We start from the raw sequence: 16,822 nt of genomic DNA on the forward strand, positions 1-16,822 counted from the left end.
TTAATCGTTTGCTTCTTTTATATCCACCGATATGAGGTCATTGATTGACAGGTTGATTGAATTATGACGTTGTATTGGAGAAACACTACTCTCAACCAGCTTTTAGGAAGTGTTGAACGACCGAAAGACCACCCTCTAGATGTTTACATGGCCATAGAAAAGCTCTCTGTTGAAGAGTATGCTTTTGGTGCAAAAACTCATATCCCTAAGTTTTCAGTTCACAACGAAAGATCGCTGCAAAACTTCCTATCGACAATCAACTCAAAGTTGGGAAGAAGAGTTTATGTTTCATGTGATGGGCTACTCAATTTAGGTATTGTGCTAAGTGTCGAAACAGGCTACTTAGTACATATAAGCTCGACCGCAAATATCGAAAATAACTTTATTTTTGGTTTAGCTAGCAACGTTAATAGCGTTTTGAAAAATATTGTCAAAAGCTGTGATTTCAAAGGAGAGCCACCAGTAGATATAGCACTCGTCAAAAAGTGGATTAAAGTTTTGTACTTGGAGAATAAATTTGAGCTGAAAATTAACCGATATCGACCTAGCTTTCATATAGAGTACAATACGGAACTAGCTCTAGAAAAACCTATATTACCATTGAAGCATGAGGTGGGAATCATGAACCTTTATGTTGAGCCTAACCCATTGGTGCCGATTCTCAACTCCTATCAGTGTGACTTTTGTCTGAAGTCACTGGCAAAAATCAAGCACGTGATGGTCCATATCAATGAAAATCATCAAGTACCGACCGGTTTTAAATCCAATGATTTTATTTCTTTCTCTCATAGTCAAATGACTCCAAAAGGCCACATTACAGTTTTGGTGAGTGAAGGTTTTATTAAACTCGAGAAAATTATTATTTCAGCTCATAGAAAAAAAGTACCAGCTTATTTTGTGCCAGAGTCCGTACCTAAGTGGAAAAATCAAGACTTGGAACTCAGCCACAATAAACTAGAATATACTATAAATGAAATATCTGAATTTGATGAAATGTTCAATTTTAATTGCATTGTCAATTTCATTAATAATTTAAAAATGAATGACATCAATTACTACCTTGACTACTGCAAAGTTGACGAAAGATATCGGCTGATTAAAAACTTTTTAACCAAAATTCTGTTCAATATAATTGTTTGTCAGACTAGAAAATATGAGTTTGATACTACGCTTACTAGCCATAGGGAAAGGACTCTCAAATTCTATATATCATCTGCTTCACGGCCATCTTTCGTTTTTGGAAAAATATCCAATCCTCAAAGAATACTAAACTATGCTAAAGCAATCTCAGAAGGGTTAATCATTCTATTTGGCTCTCTAAATCTTAAAAGGCAAAAGATTAATTTAAATTGCGAAATACCTGACTATAAAGTGCATTTCTCCAGCTCTCAGAAAAAGCTGCTCAAAGAAATTTTCAAGTACGTTGTGGCCAACTACAAAAACAAAGAAGTGAGAATGTTTGATGACGAAGAGCTGAAAGATACCGGACTAAAGTTAGAACTTGAAGGGGACGTGCTATTTTTCTGGAATAACCTTAGCAAGTTTTTCATTAACATATCACTTCAAATGGAGGGGAGGCACACTCCGTTGCAGACCATATTCTGTCTTTCAACGTGCAACTACGACTTTTGTATGAAAAAATTGAATTTTCATCGGCCGCCCAAGAGGTCACGAACTTTCAAAGCTCTGTTATATATAATAAGACTCAGTTTTTTGAGTTCGATAAACAAAAAAACTGATGAGTATTACAACGCTCGGATAACTGAAGCTACAATCAAAGGTGGTCTTAGAAAAATCATGGAAAAGCTTTATTATCCTACATTGTATTACTTTTTAAAACGAAAAGCTGCAATGTTGCAACCTTTCTTCAATGCCGAAAAGTACACCTATGTTCACCCGGTTTCATTCAAAGACAAGTTAGTAGGATGCAAAATATTGGGATTATTCAGTGTCAACATAATGCTGAATAAATCAATTGAGTACATCAAGGCTGAGATCATGTATATTAGAAGATTTAGTGAAATTCAATGCGATTTTGATGATGATGATTCTATACGCAGAGTCTTGGAGGACTATAGTGAGGATACTAATAATAGACGTATGTGGCCCTTGCGAAAGCAGAAAGAACATGATCCTAGTTATGTTGAAAACATGCTCACAAAGGATTTCCGAAGATCCATATCAGGAATCACATGTTTGCTAATAGGTTACTTGGTGATAACCAACAAGCCATTATCAAGATTTAGCGAGTATTTGAATATTAAAACCGATGCTTTGGAATTTAAGAATAACTTGTTATCTATCTCAACAGAAGAGTTCAACTTTACAGTGGATGATGAAAGCGTTGTGCGCTATTTTAAATACTATCAAGTTATTAGAATATTTTTGTTAAAGGTTGATGAAAAAATCGATGATAGCTTTTTTTTTCTAAAACTTGATTATGTGAAACCAAAGACGTTTTTTGATTTGATGGGTAGCAGATATACTACTTATAGATATTTTTGCTCTTTTCTAAAGGCTTGTCATGAAAAGAATAATTATAGAGGTGAGAGGTTTTCTAAAAATTGGATAGAGATTGTTAGGCATGGATTAAGAGAGAGAAGCGAAGGATATTTAGTCATAAACTTGAAGTTGATAGCTCCAGATCATCAAAAGTTTGTGGGTAGTGAAGATGCACCAAATGTTGACCCCAGATCTTATCTACCAATTGATGAGGATTTCAGTTTGAAAGATATTATTGAAAGTGGATTTCTGGATTACAACTTTGCCGACGAGGAGGATGTCGAAGATGATCAGGATTCCGATCTAACCACAGCAAATATAGCTGGCACGGAAAACAAGGGTAACCAAGACAACTTTGATGATATCAATGACTACGATGAAGAAGGTGATGACGATAAATCTAATAAGGAAGATTATGAAACGATGATTAATCGTATAAAAATGCAACTTCAAAGCCAAACTGAAAAGAAAAGTAAGCATTAGAAAATTCTGTAGTAAAAGGTTTACTGTGCGGTTGATGGATACATGAATTAATTGCAAACTCAACGAGGCCAATCATTTTTTACCCTTGTTGACCAATTTTTTCTTTAAATGCTTTTTCATTTTACTTTTGCGCTTCTCCCTTGCCTCTTCTTTAACTTGCTGCTTGTGCATTTTTTTTTCTTCTTTGTCCTGAAAACGCTTTAAATTTGACTGAGGCTGTTCATCATCAGAAAAATCACATTTTCCAATTTCGGAATCAACATCCGAGTAGTCATCAACTTGTTCTTCCCCCGAAACAGTGTTATTCGACTCTCTTTTTACAACATCTTTATCTTTAATTTTTAAGCTCCCTACCAAATCAACGAGTGTATCCATATCACCATTGCTGAATTTTGAAAAATCTCTTTCATCTATATTGTGCAAGCTGCTTACTAAATGAAGGCTTCTAAACACTTCATCATTAAATTCGTCGTCATCAGAAGATTTCAAATTTAGCGTGTTTAGGTAATTAAGCAAGAAGTTTTTCGTACCTTCCTGATCGAGCTCTTTGAGATCATCAGCATTGTTAAATAAAATATTGGATGGCGTTATGACAAATTTGAAAATATCACGTTCAGCATAAACATTGATCTTTTTTATTCTACTGAAGAAATCATTAACATTCTTAATATCCATCCTCAAGAAATCTATTGACATTGGGTGATCTGGTTCAACAGATTGCGACACATCAAAAACGTATAGGTTTTCTTCGTGGACAATGGTATTATATTCACTTAAATCAGCATGAACCAATCTGCAATTTTGATAAAGGACTCTCATCAAAATCAACATTTCATGATAGTAATTAATCACACTCTCCAAATCCTTGAAATTGTAATCTCTCAACTTCGGAGATGGATTGCCATTTCCACGAGTGAGATATTCCATAACAAGAATATTTTCCTTTAAGTCTATTGGCTTTGGAGAATGAATCAAAGGTTCAGAATACAATCTCTTCAAGTTTCTATATTCTTTTTCCGCCCAGTTTCTAACCATTTGTCTTGGATTTTTAGACTGTTTTTCACCAAACCTATGCTCCCCCACAACATATCTCGTTCTGTCCTTAAAAACCAATATGGATGTTTTGTAAATCTTGACGGCAAATTCTTCTGCTGTGGACTCGTTTAGCCCATAATAGATGTTGGCTTCTTTACCAGTAGAGACACAACCATTAATTCGAGAAAGAGTCCCATTATTAAAAATCTTTCCCAGAAACCCCAAAGTTCTGGGATCTAACACTTGATCTACGGTAGCACGCAAAGCTTTGTCTTTTGTGATCCTATGAGTTGTATGTACATCAAGGTTGATTTTGTCAGCATAACGGTCTAAAATGTCAGTCTTTTCTTTCAACTCTGTGTGAGAACGGGAAGTTGATGTGTTGCATCTCTCATCTGCATCATCATCCGAGTAGTCTGAGTATGACATGGTAATTTAACAATATTATTGGGGTAATCCTGAAGTGTTACTTCTGGACAAGCGATCTATTTTGTACACTATTGTAAAGACAGTGATGATTTTTTTCTGCAGCAGCATGAAAAAAAATTAAAAACGAGACTAAAAAAAATTCATTCTTTTGAGCTTAGCTTACTGTTTACGGTAACAATTTTTGGATTTTAATACTTTTTTATCTCGAATCTAAGAGATACAAAAAGGGGAATTTATAACATACGTATCATGAAACTTAGTAGCCTTAACTAATTAAGCTTATCAAGGAAGTCGACAAAGTATGTACCAAATCCCGAACAGGGGCGGCTAATACGTCTGCGCAGGCGTAGATAGTAGCTCAATGCTATCGAAATAAAGTATATGCGTATGATTTCGGAGACAACGACTGTCACCACCGAAACAAAGACCTCATAGACCTCACTTGCACTTTGCTCGGACAAAACGTTCGAAACTCTTTTGATCAAGCGTGCAGATTTTGTCACCGTGGACGTTGAACCTGCGGCGGTTTGTGAAGAGGCGTATTCTTCCATAAACCACATTTTGGTCAAATAGACCATGAATATATTACCAATAAAAAAATCAGTAATGTACACCAGAACAAAAAATGCCAGTATCTTGATTGTAGGTAAGTTTGAATCCGTATTCAAAGAAATGTTTGCTAACGCTGCAGTAGTAAGTTTTTTGATATGAAGATAACACATTACGGTAATAATCAATACTAACGTATTCAGAACATAATATGTCCATTGCATGAAATTGATTTTGTGGTTGGTGAAGAGAGAAAGTAGGCCGAATACTCCAGACATCTTATTGATGGCAGTATACAGCAGAATAAGCTCAAGCCCACTCTGAAGTGTTATCAGTCTGAAAAACGTCTTCGGGAGATACCTCCGTGTTTTCTTGTATTCCATTTTGAACTGCCAAATGCCACTACCGTTCTTTGGACAACTTTATTCCGGGCAACACCACGTCCTTTTGGCTCAGCAGCTTGTCTACCGAAGCAAAACAGATGAAGAGACAACACAAAATTGGGAAAAAAGTTAGACAATGAATTTCATAAAGACCGTCGCGTCGATTTGCCTTGCCTCCTTCTCCTCTTTTTCTTCTCCATCTATTTGGATGGCCCCGGCTCTTTGTTACACCTTAAACAATAGAGGAGTGCTAGCTTTGCAAAAGAGAAGAAGATATAGAGCCAGACCTTTCCCATAGAAGACAAAAAATGTTCAAATTTCTAAGAAAACACCTTACTGTTCCAGAGAGACCTTCGAGACTCTCAATCCTAAACTTCGCCAAGCCAGACGCTTTCCCACGAATCCAAACCACCTCTGACTCCACGTTGGGAGGTTATTCTACGGCGTATCTAGAACCCTACAGAGCTAGCGCAGATACTAATTTGGTTGGTCATTTCCATGGAAACTTGAACCAGACCTTGCCAAAGGGTGAAACCAAAGTCAAACAAAGTGGTTGGGCAATGTTCAAAACCAAAAATAGAATTCAGGATCCTAACGCTCAGTTCAAACCTTTCTATCTTTTCAAAAGTCAGGCTAACTTCTGGTGGGATTGGTCACCTTTTGAAGTTTTGCATATGCGCGTTATGAACTTGACACCAAACAGGAAGTTTATGGTTAATATTCAAACTGATACTATGTCAAGAACAGACTTGTACCAGCATAGGTTGTTCACCAATCCCCTATCTTCGGGATCATCTGATTCAAACGCTAGTCCAGTTTGGGAAAACATCTTCATTAATTTGAATGAATTTGTGCTTACAAATAGGAGGCACCGTTCAAGTTCAATATCAATCTGAGTTCGAAAAAGACAGAATTAAATCTATCGGGGTGTCTATCGCCGATGGTAAATATGGTCCTTTCGATTTATTAATAGATAAAATAGAGGTTTTATCTGGCTACGATTATTTTACTGAACTTGAACATGCAAGAGTTTCTAAAGAGCCTTTGTTGCCGGTTAATGGCAATGGGGAACAAAGAAAACTCCCACAATGATCAATTACAAGATTTCTTTTATTTTTTATATGTCGTTTTACATTTTCTTATTTTACATAGCATATAAAGTGTTTTTTATGGAAAAACTAAAAAATGAATCTGCTTCCAATTATGTTTTCATCTTTTTGACTTCCGGCTCATTTTCTTCATCACTATCGCCGTTAGCTCTACCCCGACGCAGAAGTTCCTTAGTGTAACCTTTTTCGCAGCCCTTACTGCTACAATTACTGGCCTCGTGACTGAAATTATGATTATGATCAAAGTCTCTTTTATGTCCATGATTCAGAATATGATGTACAGCTGAGATTTTCAGATCCTGTTCTAACTGGTGATTAGTTTCATCAGAAATATTTTCGCCATTGTTACTTCCTATAGTGCTGGCAATTTCATTGTCTCGTCTTTCGACGTTATTAATTTCAGTTTTGATGTTATTTGTTTTACTCACGTACTTTACGTCACAACTTGTACCATCATCAATTTTTGAAGTTTGAGCATTTCTACTACTCAAGTCACCATCTCCGCTTTTAGCACCAGATAACTCATAGCTATCAACCAAGCTAATACCATCGGCCCTAGCATTTGTTGAGTCATACATCCCGCTATGTTTCCCTGATGGCGAAATGATGGAACGAGGCAGACTCCCTGATTTATGGGGTGACCTGCCTTCATTAGTTGAATTTTGTCTGATACGGAAATTTTCATTACCGTTGTGAACTTCATCATTTTCATTCTTTTTGTCCGACGTATTCAGGCCCGAGTGAGAGTGTCCGACAGGGGAGTACATTTGTGTCAAAGAGTATTGCCTACTAATAGCGTTGGGGTCCATAATAGGGTGCGGACCCATACTTTGGCCATTTTGATAGAATTGAACGGGTCCTGTCAAGAAGTTGGGGGCAGGTATGTTGGAGTGATTTGGCGGTATGATCTGCATAGGCAAAGGTGGTACTAAAGGAAGCGGTTGCAGCGGGTCATATACCGAAGCATTTCTAGAACGGTCGGAAGACAACGATACACTATACCTAATATCTTTGTGCAAAAACGGTGACTCTTCATTATTAGTACCGTTTGAGTTAGCTTTGTGCAATTGAAAAGGTTGTGGATTTGAAGTGGGTCCATTTTGTTGAGTAAAAGAGGAATGTGGGTTTGAAGTACTTCTGGAAGTCGGTACTTTAGTAGCTGATGAAGAGTTAGATTTTGTATTTCCGCTAAAGGATTTATTCAATACAGGTTGGGAAAGTGATTGTGGTTGCTGTTGATGTTGCTGTTGTTGTGCTTGTTGTGCTTGTTGTTGGGAATACTCGGGTAAACTGCTATATATTGAAGAAGCCTGCAAGTATCCGGGATTAAAGTAAGGGTTACTCGTCAAAGGTGCAGCAGAGGGGTTTCTGGATCCTACCTCTGGAGGCAACGATGATATAGCGATGTTCTGTTGTGGAAGGCTGACACCATTGGGCGAAGGTGTGCTCAAGTGTCTGATTTGTTGAAGTGATTGTTGGGGTGTGGACAAATTGTGGACTGAGCTTTGAGAATTAAGAGCAGGCTGAGAGCCGGACCTTTGAATTGGAGGCTGGGCACGAGGCAGAACGACTGTTGAGTTAGAACTTGAATATGGGGTTTGTAACGGATGCAGTGATGACTGGGACAAACCAAATGATTGATGAGTTGGCCCCTGTGCATTGTATTGAGTGCTAGGATCAGACGAAGACTGATAGGAGATACTCTTGAAATTCATATCTCTATACGCAATACGTTCTAGCACTTTAAATCGTATATTTTCCACTGCAGATAAAATACGTGATCGCTGTCGAAAACGGGACTGTGTTTGTGTTTTTGTTTGCGCTTCTAGTTGTGCTTCTGTTTCACCATGAGATTGGGAGCGTGAATGTGGATTGGTGAAAGATTGAGACGGGGAATGAGAGGGAGATTTTGAGTGCTGGTACTGTAATTGCTCCTTCAGTAATTCTAGAGCAGAAACAAAATCGTAGTTCACATTTGACAACTCCTCTTTGAATATATCATTAAGTTTCATAACTTCATCAGTTCTCTGAGCAAGTATGCTGAACCTAACGTGAAGTTCACTGTTTGACTGCTGTAATTCTCTAATATTTGCAATTAGACCATTTCTTTCTTGTTCGGATATACTCACTGAATGAAATTGCCCATTCATCATTATGTTTGACCGATCATCTGCAAGTTCGTGATCTGTTTGGTTCGTTGATGAATTTTGATGCAGCATCATTGGAGGTTGTTGCTGTTGTTGTGGTTGGGGTTGGGGCCTTGCCTGGGACTGGGGCTGAGAATGATAATCTAGTGTCTGCTGCGATAGCATGGGTGGCAAGGAAGGGTGTAGACGTTGGGGTTGTTGCTGGATTTGGTGTGAGTGCTGGTGTTGTTGTGGGTGCTGGTGCTGGTGTTGCTGTGGGTGCTGGTGCTGGTGTTGTTGTGGGTGGGGGTGCTGATGTTGGTGCTGATGCTGGTGCTGGTTCTGGTGTTGCTGTTGCTGTTGCAGCTGAAGCTGAAGCTGTTGTTGCTGTTGCTGATGCTGATGCTGTTGCTGATGCTGATGCTGTTGCTGTTGCTGTTGCTGTTGCTGTTGCTGTTGCTGTTGCTGTTGTTGGTGCTGTTGCTGTTGCTGCATTTGCAAACCATTTACCGCTTGGTGAGAATAGTTGCTTGAATCAGATCGCACTACGATGTTTGGTGGTACGTTTGGTGGCAGGTCGTATGTCAACTTCAAGTTGTGCACCTCTTTGTCTGATATTGGATTCTTGAAGGATCTTCGTTTAATAGTGTTCAATGCCTCTATGTTTCCTTTCCTAAATATACCGGAGCTGTGTTTGAATTCCCAAATCTGGGAATTAGATGAGTTGGAGCCTTTGTGTTTCACTTTCAAGTTCTCTAAAGCAGGCCGATCATGATGTGTCGATTGTTCTTGACTTGAGCTTCGACTCTGGCTTTGGTCATGGCTTAAGTTATTGGTATCTTCTGAGCTCGCAGAATGATTTGAGTCGTTCACTTTGTGGAAACCATACATATTCAACTGCCTTATAAAAGATGCGATGTTGGCATGTTTAAAGTAGTTGCTCAAGGTCTTTGAGAATTCTTCATTCGGAGAGATAAGGAAATTTGAGTTATTTTCATGCCACCATATCAAGTTGTCGAGCTCGGGTTCTTCGAGCATCGAGTAGAGCTTGTGAATGAAAGAGAGCACCTGTGGCTTTTTCATCTCCTCCTTCTTAGGGGCCATTGTGTTGTTTTTCTGATTCCTGTGCTCGTTGGTTTCCTCTGGATCGTCATCTGACTCATTGTTGTTTTGCTCTCTGTCCTCCTTAACTGAATAGCTAACAGGTCCGGATTTGTCTAACACTGGCGATTTGGGTCCAGCATGCTCTTTCTTCACATCATCGGCAAACCCCTTTTCCTGAGTAACGCCTTCATTTGCACCGGATGTAAGAGAACTGCTCAACTGCATTTGCCGTTGTTCCGCGTGTGGCGGCTGCAGCTGTCCCTCTTCCATTTCTTTCTCACTGCTGCCGGTTTTCTCAAACAACGGATCTTCTGAAGCTCCACCCTGTCCTTGTTGTTTTCCAAAAGCAGTACTTCCCGACGGTAGTTCTGCTGACCCTGTCTTGCTCAGATGTGAAGAAGACGACATCCATGTGGCAATCAAACAGTCAAACAGTTTAGCTGCACGCTCTCACTTTATGGTCGGAGATATATCAGTCCCTGGTACCAGCTACAGTTCTTCTATTCTGTTTAGAAAGACCGGATACGTCTCAACCAAAATCCTACTTAAAAGCTTTAACCATCCCACTTCAAACAACCGAACTGCTCCTTCATCGGCAATATACTTGCAACATGCTTTTCCCCCGCGGTAGACGTTTCTGAGGGGAGAGGAAAAAAGCAAAAATTGTCCAAATCTTAAGCTGCGCTGACGTCAGCAGCCAGAGTTTAATTCGTATCGCATGATCTGAAGCGGAACCACAATCAATAGAGAAAAGTACAAACTCCTTTCCCCAAATCGTTTACGTAAATTCCCTTCGGTGCAGCATAGTGGCGCAACGCCGTCCCCAGTCTTAGCTCACCTTGCACAGATTTTACTTTGTAATAAAGTTGACGGCCAAAACAAGCCAATGTTTTACACCAGTGTACAGTATCCATCCGCTTTTCCAAGAAAAAGTGAAAGAAGGAAAAGAAAAAAAAGAAGAATGCTCAGCCGCTCAATGTATCCGTCTGCAGTCTCCCCACTGCCGCATACTGGGTATTGGCGTTGGCTGTACATATCTGGAATCCATCCTTTGGGACCAGCTACATGCTACCACCACTTTGGGCCCCACCCACGAGGCCGGCAAGTTCGAGAAGGGCCTTGCCTTCCTGGTAGTCCTTGTTTCCTATCCCTCTCCGTCTCTCCGCCTCTCGTTCTTCCCACTCCATGGCCAGCTTTTGGTCCTTCAAACTTTCCACGTTGCCGAGCCCGTAGATTTCGATTTCATTGATTTTGAACCAGATGTCGCTGAAGAGCTGCTTATCCGTACAACCTGTAGCGTAGGTGGAACTTTGGGCACTCATATCCTCCACCCGAAAGTTGCCCATTTCTAACGAATTATCGATTGTCAAGGAGACTCCCCCAAGGTTGAAGCGTAGACTATTGTTTTTGATATCCTTGGACTTCACAGGAGGCTTCGATCCAAATCCTAAACCACATCCAATGTTGCTGAAGTATGCGTAATCATCTCTCAGAGTAGCGCCAGAGTCCATGATCAACTGAAGTGGACTCAATTGGACAATTCTGAAATCTTTCGATCCAAAAGTCTTTGTGTTAGTTATCCTCCATTGGTCGGTTAAAAAAACAGCAACTTGAAACTTCAGCTTTTCCTTCGATTTCAGACCGGAACTAGCCACAGGATGAAATTTAGGGAACTTGCTGAAAAATGAACTGTTATAATGGCGTTCTTCGCCAACCGTTTTACCAGATATTAACAACAAAGTAGGCGCACGATAGTTTAAAGTGTGGGATTGAATCGAGTTAATGGAGTACCCGTCTCTTGAACCTTGATAAAGCGGCTTAGAATTGACAGCCATGTTCAAGCTGTCCACATTCAGTATGGTCGATAATTGCGATAAGAGCGGAAGGTTAAGAATTTTGTGATTCAGCTCAATATTTCTTCTTCCCTTGTCACTGTTGTAGTCCATTGTATCCTCCGAGCTTGATCTCGTACTTTCATACAAGAGCGGGTAAAATAACCTTTTTATAGGGTCGAATAGATGTGGATAATTGTTTCTATACCTGGCATAAAAGGTCTCAAAAATTATTGTATCATCAGCATTGTTCGATGAGAGAAATACAGTAGTGATTATTGCGTCAATTTGGGTAGTATAGTTCAAAGTGAATGCTTTGGAATTGTATTGATGAACCGATAGGGGCAATAAAATATTTAAAAAATCGTGAAGGTTGGATTTAGATATCCCCGAGTTCTCTAACTTATCAAATGATTGCATAACAGGAATTAGGGCCCATTTGATTCTGTTATTCTCCACTATGATATCAACCATATCATCAGTGTCATCCTTGCCCTCGTGAGTAAGACCACCAGGTCGAAATGATGATGATGATGATGATGATGATGATGATGATGATGATGATGATGATGATGATGATGATGATGATGATGATGATGATGATGATGATGATATCAAAACAATGAAAACCAAGTGTATAAAGTACTCATCAGTTAGTCCTAGTTTTTTTAGTCCTTTGCTGTTAAAAACGGAAACGAGGATCAACACATCATATAAGCTGAACGACTTTTGATTAATATCGATTACGTTTGACAGGCACGGAGAACTGGAAATTATTTTCAAAAATTTATAAAGCAGGTCTCCTCTATCATCTGTCAATAATATCTGTAAATCGAGCTTTTTGAGCAATTCATCATACGAGATTCTCTCGTTCAACCCTACTATCTTTCCAAAAAGATAACGGGAAATGCTAATTAGTTCGATGTTCGTTAACGCTTCCTTGGCTTCACGTCTAAAAGCTGTGTGCAATTGTTCTCTAGTGACTTTAGAAGTCGACAACGCTTCTTGTTTAGTTTCCTCACTTGTAATATTCCCCATTTCGATTGACTGATCCTGTCCACACGGTAACTACGAGACTTCAACTTCTGCATTAATTTGAAGATTAATTACAAACTGTACTGGTGCTTTAGTAGCCCAATCAATAATTCTCTAATATACATATATTAATCAGTCGACGCGTCGATTATTTTTTTATAACTTTGTTCATTTTCTTCCGTTTCTTTCTTTCCTGCTGAAGCAACTTGCTACCACCCACAAAGGCGTGAGAATCAATCATCTCAGCAAAACGGTCATCGACTTCCAAGCTGCCCTGGTTAGAGTCTTCCAAGCGAGACTCAAGTTCCTTTTCGAGCTCACGTTGACGCTTATTCTTAAACTTATTCTTTTTCCCTTTCAACTTTTCGAGTTTCTCAATGTCTTTGATGTTGAAATGATGCAGTTCTTTGCCTTCAGTACCGATTTGCTCAATCTTAAGGTCATCCTCCTTATCTTCTTCAGTGTCTGGTCTATTCTTCTTACCTTTATTTTTACTCGATTGTGCTTCTCTCTTTAGCTCTTTGACCTGTTGCTTCCTGGCTTTTCTACGCTCTTTTTCTTTTTCTCTCAACTTCTCAATTGTGCTCTTTCCCTCCTTCAAACTCTCCTTCTCAGTTGAATCCTCTGTGCTCGACTTTCCCGGTGTAAAGGTAAATTCCATATCAACGTCACTGTCGCTATCTTCTTCGCCTGCCTTTCCAACACTGTTTAGCCCGGCACCACCTACTAGCTGTTTATATTTTGAGATGCTTTCATCTTGAACCTCTTCATCACTGTCACTTGCTAAGTAATTTTTCAAGTCTAGATCGTCAAGTTCACCTTTCTTGAACGACTTACTCAATATCTGAACTCTTTCGATTGGTGTTTCATCCCATGTGAGTTTAGGTTTACTATTTCTCAAAGAGTCTGTCGAAAATTCAATTGGTTGATAGTTTGATGGTAGTTTCTCACATACATCTCTGATATCTGCCTCATCAAACTCCATATCAGTTGGAACGTATCTCAAATCAAAGAAATTACCACTGCTTTCATACTCAGTGTTATCGCACTTTTTATATACTTCCTCGGCACTGTTCAAGTTATTGAATTCGATGATTGCATAGTAATATCTTAATCTCTGTAGTTGATACTTCCTCAATTCTGAAGAGTCAAAGCCTTCATCTTCTCCGTTGTTTTCTTGAACCAACTTCTTACTTGCCTTTGCTAAATCAAGATCTTCATCGTCGTCGTCATCATCATCATCATCATCACCGCTTTTGTTACCTAAATTTTTCCTAAAAATTTCTCTTGGAGGACCGTTCAATTCTTCATCAGCTATCCTTTGCTTACCGTATTCACTCTTGTAAATGGTCACACTTTTTATGTGGCCATCTTGTGGTAAGAAGGAAGAAAAAGTAGCAAATAAATCTGTTGAGTTCAAGTGATCCCAATCCAAGTTGACGGCTGCAATTCTGGTGGTAGGGTCCTGTTCAGGTATATTTTCAGTTTCTTCTACATCGGAGCTGGGAATTTCCTCGAGCTCCGACACTTCCTCGTCTGACGAATCAAGGTCAGATGCAGATGTGGCATCTTCCAACAGGCCTCTTGCTTTTGCCAATGGATCAGCCTTTACATCTTCACTGTCAGATAACGAGGAAGATGCGTCATCATCATTGCCATAGTCATCAGCTTTGGCATAATCATTTTCTTCTTCTTCTTCTTCTTCTTCGTGCTTATCCGTATAATATTTGTCAAGGTTATCGATTACACTAGAGCCATCATCTTTACTAATTTTTCTACCGTACTTATCAACCTTTGCAGTAGACTTGAGTAAGGAAAATTCTTTCTTTAAATCTTTCTTGTTGAATCTGTCGTCTAGGGTGACCTTCAAATCCTTCTTCTTTACGGTCCTAAACCGGGGGTCTGAAAAAACCTTGCTAAAACGAGGATCATCCATACCTCTTTCACCTTTAGCCATGACAGTAGTGTGCGCTATGTTGCTCTTCTGGTTTTACTTCAAGTATTACTCATAAGATGAAAGCTTTTTAGTAAGTGTGAAAACTTTCTAAAGCTGAAGAAAAAATCAAATCAAAATTAAAATAAAATGAGAAAATTGCAAAAATTGACACGTAAAATAAGAATGCTGAAAACCGAGAAAGAGAAAAAGGAGACGTCCAATGCTAAAAACAACAACACTGTTTTACACGACGCAGTATTATTGTTCTTTCTTTCTACTTCTGGTCTCTTCCTGAACCCTTTCCGAGCTTTTCACAGTTATCAGAAAGAGCAAAATATTTAGTAATGTTGGGAAATATCTGGACTCTGCTTATACTTTCCTTGCTATCCGTGGCCAACGCCCTTCATTTCTACGTCAGCACCGACGAAACCAAATGTTTCTACGAAGAACTACCAAAGGACACAATTGCCGTAGGTAAGTTTGCAGTTTACGAGTTTGACGAGAATGTCAACGACTATGTTGAGAACAAAAACAATTTAAAAATCGAAATTACAGTGGATGAAACGTTTGATAACAATCACAGAGTCGTGTCACAAAGGAACTCTCCAGTAGGCCAATTCACGTTCACATCTTTAGATTCTGGTGAACATAAGTTTTGTATTACTCCAAAACATACAAACTGGTCAAAGAAAGCCAAGCACAGGGTCTTCTTTGATTTGATTGTTGGTGATGCCAAACCTTTAGTTGACTCAAAGAGAGACTCTGATGTTTCTTTCCTCACTTTGAAGACCAATGAACTCATTATGAAGTTGAACAACATCAAAAGAGAGCAATCACTACTAAGATTAAAGGAGGCAACATTCAGAGATACTTCCGAGAGTGTCAATTCGAGCACAACCAAGTGGACAATCATCCAATTAATCGTGTTAGTCGGTACAGGATTGTGGCAGCTGTCTTACTTGAAAAACTTTTTCGTCAAGCAAAAAGTTGTGTAGTCAGCTTAGTCTTGTCTATTCTTCTTCACTTCTTTATACTCTTTCTTTAGATAGATATAACACGCAAATATATAAATATATATATATATATTTATCTATACAGAATTTTCACAGCATGTCACTTGATGAGGATGAGTATTCTCGTTACGGACGGCAAATGCAAGTCCCCGCTTTCAACGCTTTGAATGGCCAGATCGGTTTGAAACAATCCAAGATTCTAGTTGTTGGTTGTGGAGGATTAGGTTCATCGGCCTTGCTGTATTTGGCTGCTTCTGGTGTCGGATGCATAGGTGTCTTAGACCATGACCGGGTTGAATTGTCCAATCTTCATAGACAAATCATTCATGAAACCTCCACTATTGGGATGCTCAAAACTGAATCAGCATGTCAAAGGATAAAAGCATTAAATCAAAATATAACAGTCAACATTCACTCTCTTTTTTTATCAAACCAGAACGCATATAATATCTTTCAGAAGTATGATTTAATTCTTGATTGTACAGATAATCCAATTACAAAATATCTAATATCAGATACTTGCGTTGCTTCAAAAAAGCCACTTGTATCTGCATCGTCTGTCAAAACAGATGGGCAGCTTATGATTCTAAATTACCAAAATGGACCATGTTATAGATGCATTCACCCGAAACCAACCAAACCTGAGAATATAGCCACTTGTTCTGACGACGGAGTTATTGGGCCATGTGTTGGATTGGTAGGTACTCTGATGTCAATAGAATCGATTAAAATATTAACCAACTACTACAATGAAGAGACGAATCCTTTCAAGCCAATAATGCTTATGTACTCAGGATATATGGCAAATGATGGGCAAATGCTTAAGAGCTTTAAAATGAGAGGGAAAATGTTGAATTGCCTTTGCGGTAAGATGAACAAAGAGATGATTCAGAACATAAACTATACTCAGTTTTGTGGCAAAATTGATTACGATGTCCTGAACAATACGCATAGTATTGATTTTGCCAAGTTGTCAGCTCTTGAAAACCCAGTCATGGTTGATGTAAGACCCAAGGAGCAATTTGCCATTTCTAACTTAGGGGACCAGGAAAATTTTAAGGTAATAAATATACCTTATACCTCATTGATCAGATTGGATGATGAATCTTTGGAGGAGTTGTTACCAAAAGATTCTCCGATAGTTGCGGTTTGTAAAATGGGAAATGACTCTCGGCTGTCCACAAAATACTTACTTGATAAAGGTTTCGAAGTGTACGATTTAAAAGGAGGTTTGAATGAATACTCGAAAACTCATGATTTCCATGTATATTGGTAGGTCTACAATT

At 38.9% G+C, this 16,822-nt stretch overlaps 9 protein-coding genes across 9 annotated transcripts; 4 read left to right on the forward strand and 5 right to left on the reverse strand.

Moving 5' to 3' along the window:
* Positions 1-63: 63 nt before the first annotated feature.
* On the forward strand, positions 64-2,985 carry PICMEDRAFT_10055 (hypothetical protein; the record flags this gene model as incomplete). The annotated part of the gene is made up of 1 exon (XM_019159619.1): positions 64-2,985. One exon carries the CDS (start codon positions 64-66, stop codon positions 2,983-2,985), a length of 2,922 nt encoding a protein of 973 aa, XP_019018127.1.
* Positions 2,930-4,449, reverse strand: PICMEDRAFT_57602 (hypothetical protein; the record flags this gene model as incomplete). Its single annotated transcript, XM_019163249.1, has 2 exons — positions 2,930-2,962; positions 3,142-4,449. The coding sequence occupies 2 exons, from the start codon at positions 4,447-4,449 to the stop codon at positions 2,930-2,932; spliced, it is 1,341 nt and encodes a 446-aa protein (XP_019018128.1).
* Positions 4,450-4,583: 134 nt separating this feature from the next.
* PICMEDRAFT_105192 (hypothetical protein) lies at positions 4,584-5,535 on the reverse strand. The gene has a single exon (XM_019159680.1). The coding sequence runs from the start codon at positions 5,379-5,381 to the stop codon at positions 4,719-4,721; it is 663 nt and encodes a 220-aa protein (XP_019018129.1). The 5' UTR covers positions 5,382-5,535; the 3' UTR covers positions 4,584-4,718.
* A 129-nt stretch (positions 5,536-5,664) lies between these two features.
* Positions 5,665-6,277, forward strand: PICMEDRAFT_76154 (hypothetical protein; the record flags this gene model as incomplete). The annotated part of the gene is made up of 1 exon (XM_019164945.1): positions 5,665-6,277. The coding sequence occupies exon 1, from the start codon at positions 5,690-5,692 to the stop codon at positions 6,275-6,277; it is 588 nt and encodes a 195-aa protein (XP_019018130.1). The 5' UTR covers positions 5,665-5,689.
* A 305-nt stretch (positions 6,278-6,582) lies between these two features.
* Positions 6,583-10,128, reverse strand: PICMEDRAFT_10058 (hypothetical protein; the record flags this gene model as incomplete). Its single annotated transcript, XM_019159620.1, has 1 exon — positions 6,583-10,128. One exon carries the CDS (start codon positions 10,126-10,128, stop codon positions 6,583-6,585), a length of 3,546 nt encoding a protein of 1,181 aa, XP_019018131.1.
* Positions 10,129-10,781: 653 nt separating this feature from the next.
* On the reverse strand, positions 10,782-12,590 carry PICMEDRAFT_10059 (hypothetical protein; the record flags this gene model as incomplete). Its single annotated transcript, XM_019159621.1, has 1 exon — positions 10,782-12,590. The coding sequence occupies one exon, from the start codon at positions 12,588-12,590 to the stop codon at positions 10,782-10,784; it is 1,809 nt and encodes a 602-aa protein (XP_019018132.1).
* Positions 12,591-12,735: 145 nt separating this feature from the next.
* On the reverse strand, positions 12,736-14,544 carry PICMEDRAFT_71147 (hypothetical protein; the record flags this gene model as incomplete). Its single annotated transcript, XM_019163841.1, has 1 exon — positions 12,736-14,544. The coding sequence occupies one exon, from the start codon at positions 14,542-14,544 to the stop codon at positions 12,736-12,738; it is 1,809 nt and encodes a 602-aa protein (XP_019018133.1).
* A 323-nt stretch (positions 14,545-14,867) lies between these two features.
* On the forward strand, positions 14,868-15,518 carry PICMEDRAFT_71148 (hypothetical protein; the record flags this gene model as incomplete). Its single annotated transcript, XM_019163842.1, has 1 exon — positions 14,868-15,518. One exon carries the CDS (start codon positions 14,868-14,870, stop codon positions 15,516-15,518), a length of 651 nt encoding a protein of 216 aa, XP_019018134.1.
* Positions 15,519-15,633: 115 nt separating this feature from the next.
* On the forward strand, positions 15,634-16,812 carry PICMEDRAFT_71149 (hypothetical protein; the record flags this gene model as incomplete). Its single annotated transcript, XM_019163843.1, has 1 exon — positions 15,634-16,812. The coding sequence occupies one exon, from the start codon at positions 15,634-15,636 to the stop codon at positions 16,810-16,812; it is 1,179 nt and encodes a 392-aa protein (XP_019018135.1).
* Positions 16,813-16,822: the final 10 nt, after the last annotated feature.

The sequence above is a fragment of the Pichia membranifaciens genome (assembly GCF_001661235.1).
Source record: "Pichia membranifaciens NRRL Y-2026 unplaced genomic scaffold PICMEscaffold_2, whole genome shotgun sequence".
NCBI classification, from domain to species: Eukaryota; Fungi; Ascomycota; class Pichiomycetes; order Pichiales; family Pichiaceae; genus Pichia; species Pichia membranifaciens.

Excerpts from the sequence above, each read along its gene's own strand:
- PICMEDRAFT_105192 (XM_019159680.1), bottom strand. The coding sequence starts at position 5,381 with ATGGAATACAAGAAAACACGGAGGTATCTCCCGAAGACGTTTTTCAGA.